A 3,354-nucleotide genomic window follows, 5' to 3' on the forward strand; every position below is an offset into this window, starting at 1 on the left:
TTTATACTTTTGACCTCCACAGCATCACGTGCCAATGAGCCCACAGTTTTATACACAAATGCAATTGGAAAAAGTAATCCTTTGAACCTCCTGCCATTATCATTTCATTCATTGCCTCTTTCTTCTACCTCACTTTCTGATCACTCTGGCCTGTTCCAGCGCTTGTGGAGGAAAGTGGTTCTTAATTGCTCTGTTTAATGTATGCCAAGGGCTGATGCAGAATCTTATCCCTCTGTATTTTGTGACAAGTTTAGCATYTGCTTGCATTTGATCCAGGGAAGGAGAAGGCTTGTCCAAAAGAGGCACCTTGCAYTGAGGACAAGTTTGGTAAAGGCTTGGGAGGTTCTGGACATTTATTCCTGCTTCCTGGGCCCAGCTGTAGTATCCCAGCAGGAATGTGTTGGATCTGGATGGACTGACCCACACAAGTAGGCTATGAGCATGGCATTGCATTCATTCACTTTTTCAGTAATCTTCTTTAATAATTGACTTTCATTTATTCATTTACCTATCTTTATTTATTTGCATCTATCAAAGTTCTGGCACGGCTCTGGTGGGCGGTGTAAGGCTCCAGTTCTTTCATTCCTCTGCTCGGTGTGAATTCATGCCCACACAAATTCCCACTCTGGCCCGGAGGGCTCTGACTTTTAGCCACGAGGTGGGGTGAGCAGCTAAATTCCTGATCTGAGCATGTGCGCAGGCAATGCAAGGCAGACCACCATGGAGTCGGAGTTTGCCAAGCTAAATCACTGGAAAAAAAATCCCTTCTCAGCTTCAGCTTTTGCGGCTTGATCCGCRGAAATGTGCAGCCTTAAACCCCAAGTTTCCAAAACAAACGCACACGGCGCAAGTAAATAACACAAAAGCAGCAGGGGCAGGGGGCTGTGCTGGCAGAGGGGCTGCCGGCCCTGGGCTCGCCACAATCCCGCTCCAAGCTCAGCCTTGTGCCGTGCCCGGACGACTGGAGGATCCGAGCAAAAGCCAGGCTAGGAACGACTCGGTAGCGAAATAGTTATCTCAGCTGGCTTTCTCGGTAACTCTTGGAAAGTCCCCGAAATGACGTTTCTAACTAACAATTAAAATGGGTTTAATTATAGAGAGGCTCAGAGCCCTGGGAACAAGCACCATCTACAGAACGAGTAAACAACTGCAGAAAATAATAGGCTGTTTGCTCCCCTGTCTACTCCTCACTTCTGGCCAAGGTGAGGGGAACAAAAAGAAACTATAAAGAGAAGGAAATTCGAAGAACCTGATTGCTCTCATTAAGTAAATACTAATAATGATAATTTAAAAAAATCCGGAATAGCCTGAGCCTGTGGGCATTTCTCTCGGTTGGTTATTTTGGTAGCTCTTGAAGACCAAAGGAGGGGAAAAAGATCAGCCGCCAGCGCAAAGTCCAGATGCCGCGACTCCAAAGCAAACAGAGGAGGAAGTGGATCATTTGTTTGAAGTTTTCGGTGCGATGGCCGCTTGGGTCAGCGCTCTGCAGCCCAAGGCAGGGKTTTCTGTTCTCCCAGCCAAGTGAGAGCACAGGGAAGGAGGAAGAGCCTGCAGTGCCGGGGCAGGGCGTCCCTGGCCCGCCTGCACGAGAAGAGGGCCCAGATGCCAGTGCTCAGCCTCGGATGAAACACCCACTGAAGCTACGGCTGGGGTGAGCCTCACCTCAGCTGGGGGCTAAGGGGGATAACCGAGCAGACACTGAGAGCTGAAGCACCCTCGTAGTGACAAGACTTCAACAGTCGGGCTCATTTTTATTTTTATACAGAAACTGCCATCATCTTCCCCCCTCCTCCCCACCATACCGATATCAGTATGAATCATTGAATCATACTTTGCTCACTAAAACCTGGAACAGATTACTTGCTTGGAGATCTTATTTTCTTTTTTTTTTCTTTTCAGTTTTACAGTGTTGAGTCCTGGGGACTGGGAGAAAAGGCAGGATTTATCAAACACCCTTTTAAAGGGCAGACACGTATTCAACAACTTAAATTACTGTGGATGTGAACTGTTTCCCCTTGCAGAGCCTGCCAGGTTTCAGTAAAAATTCGCAGAAAGGAGTAAAGCTCCGAGGGAGGGGAGCGGGGCGGCGGCGGGTGATGAGCACAAAGCCCTCCGGGGCGCACAAACGCCGGGCGAGCGGCCGCGCCCAGCCCGGTTCCGATCGCTTTCCATGCGGGCGGGCAGACCCCCGTGGGGTTTTCGCGGGAAAGGCCCCGCGAGCCGCGCGCCGCCCAGCACGGCCGTTGTGCGCGTGGGCGCCGCTCCCCCCGCGCGGAACGGGACGGGGCACGGCCGCGCGCGCAGGCGGAGGGGAGCGCGGCCCGCGTTAAACGCGCGCACGCACGAGGACAACTCGCGCACAACGTGGACGCGCGCGGGCAAGCGCGCGGGCACACGCGCACGGGGGCGCGCGCGCGCAGACGCGCGCACAAACGGACACGCGCGCAGAGGCGCGCGGAGTCACTCGGTGCGGCCGCACAACCGCCCCTCCGGCGCAGCGCAGCGCAGGGCAGGGCAGGGCAGGGCAGGGCGGAGCGGGCCCGACACAGCCGCCCGCCCGCCCAGCCGGCCGCTTCGCGTTCTTTCCTCCCTCCCCCTTTCGCCTTGTCCCTCCCCCCCCTTCCTCCCGAAAGTTTTTCTGGGCCTGTCCGCCCGGGTGATTCAGTCGCGGTGTCAATCACCCTGCCCTCCTCCTCCTCCTCCCCTTCCCTTCCTCCCGCTGCCGGCTCCTCCTCCTCGGGGTAAGTCAAAACTTTATAAGTTGAGCTTTCCCCGAACCCCCTGGAAGCGGCGAGCGGGCGCGGCGGCCGGGCGGGCTGGTGGCGGCATCAGCATCGGCGGCGGGGGGAGGCTGCGAGCAGGGGCGCTGGAGGCTGTGCCTTACCCACATCGTGACTCCTCGTGTCCGAGTGCCGCTGCCCCACTCGCTTCCCCCCTCGCTCGCCGAAGATGTCCGCAGCCCTGGTGTCGCCCACCATCTTCGACTTGAGCGAAGTTTTATGCAAGGTAAGGGCGCCGGCGGGGGCTGCGCCACCAACTTCGGGGCTTTTCAGCGTCTTTGGGGTTCGTGTTCGGGGCCCCCCCCCCCGGCATTTTCTGGTTGTGAGCAAGTTCGACGCCGAGACCGGAGGGCGCAGGGCGGGAACCGAGCGCGGCCACCCCGTTTCGGGGTGCAGGAGTGTCTCCCGCCCGCTCTTCCCGCCTCGGCCGCTCCGGAGGAGGAGGGGGGRGAACCGCCCCGCGCTCCCGGCGGGCTCGGCCGCGGCGCCGAGTGGGGGGGTCGGATCCTTCCCGTGCCCCCGGGGCCGTCGCGCTACAACACGCCCGGGCACGGCGCGGCGGGCGGCGGCGGCG

General features: G+C 57.7%; 1 protein-coding gene across 1 annotated transcript in view; it reads left to right on the forward strand.

The window, feature by feature from the left end:
* The first annotated feature begins 2,768 nt into the window (after positions 1 to 2,768).
* Positions 2,769 to 3,354, forward strand: part of ZFP36L1 (ZFP36 ring finger protein like 1) — a 3,516-nt gene continuing 2,930 nt past the window's right edge. The window contains exon 1 of the mRNA XM_057367319.1: positions 2,769 to 3,006. Coding sequence (XP_057223302.1) covers positions 2,950 to 3,006 — 57 coding nt within the window. The 5' untranslated portion in view covers positions 2,769 to 2,949. The remainder of the gene's footprint in view (positions 3,007 to 3,354) is intronic.

Source organism: Malurus melanocephalus, unplaced genomic scaffold, assembly GCF_030028575.1.
Source record: "Malurus melanocephalus ecotype Western Australia unplaced genomic scaffold, MMel_1.1 scaffold_2, whole genome shotgun sequence".
Lineage (NCBI taxonomy): Eukaryota > Metazoa > Chordata > Aves > Passeriformes > Maluridae > Malurus > Malurus melanocephalus.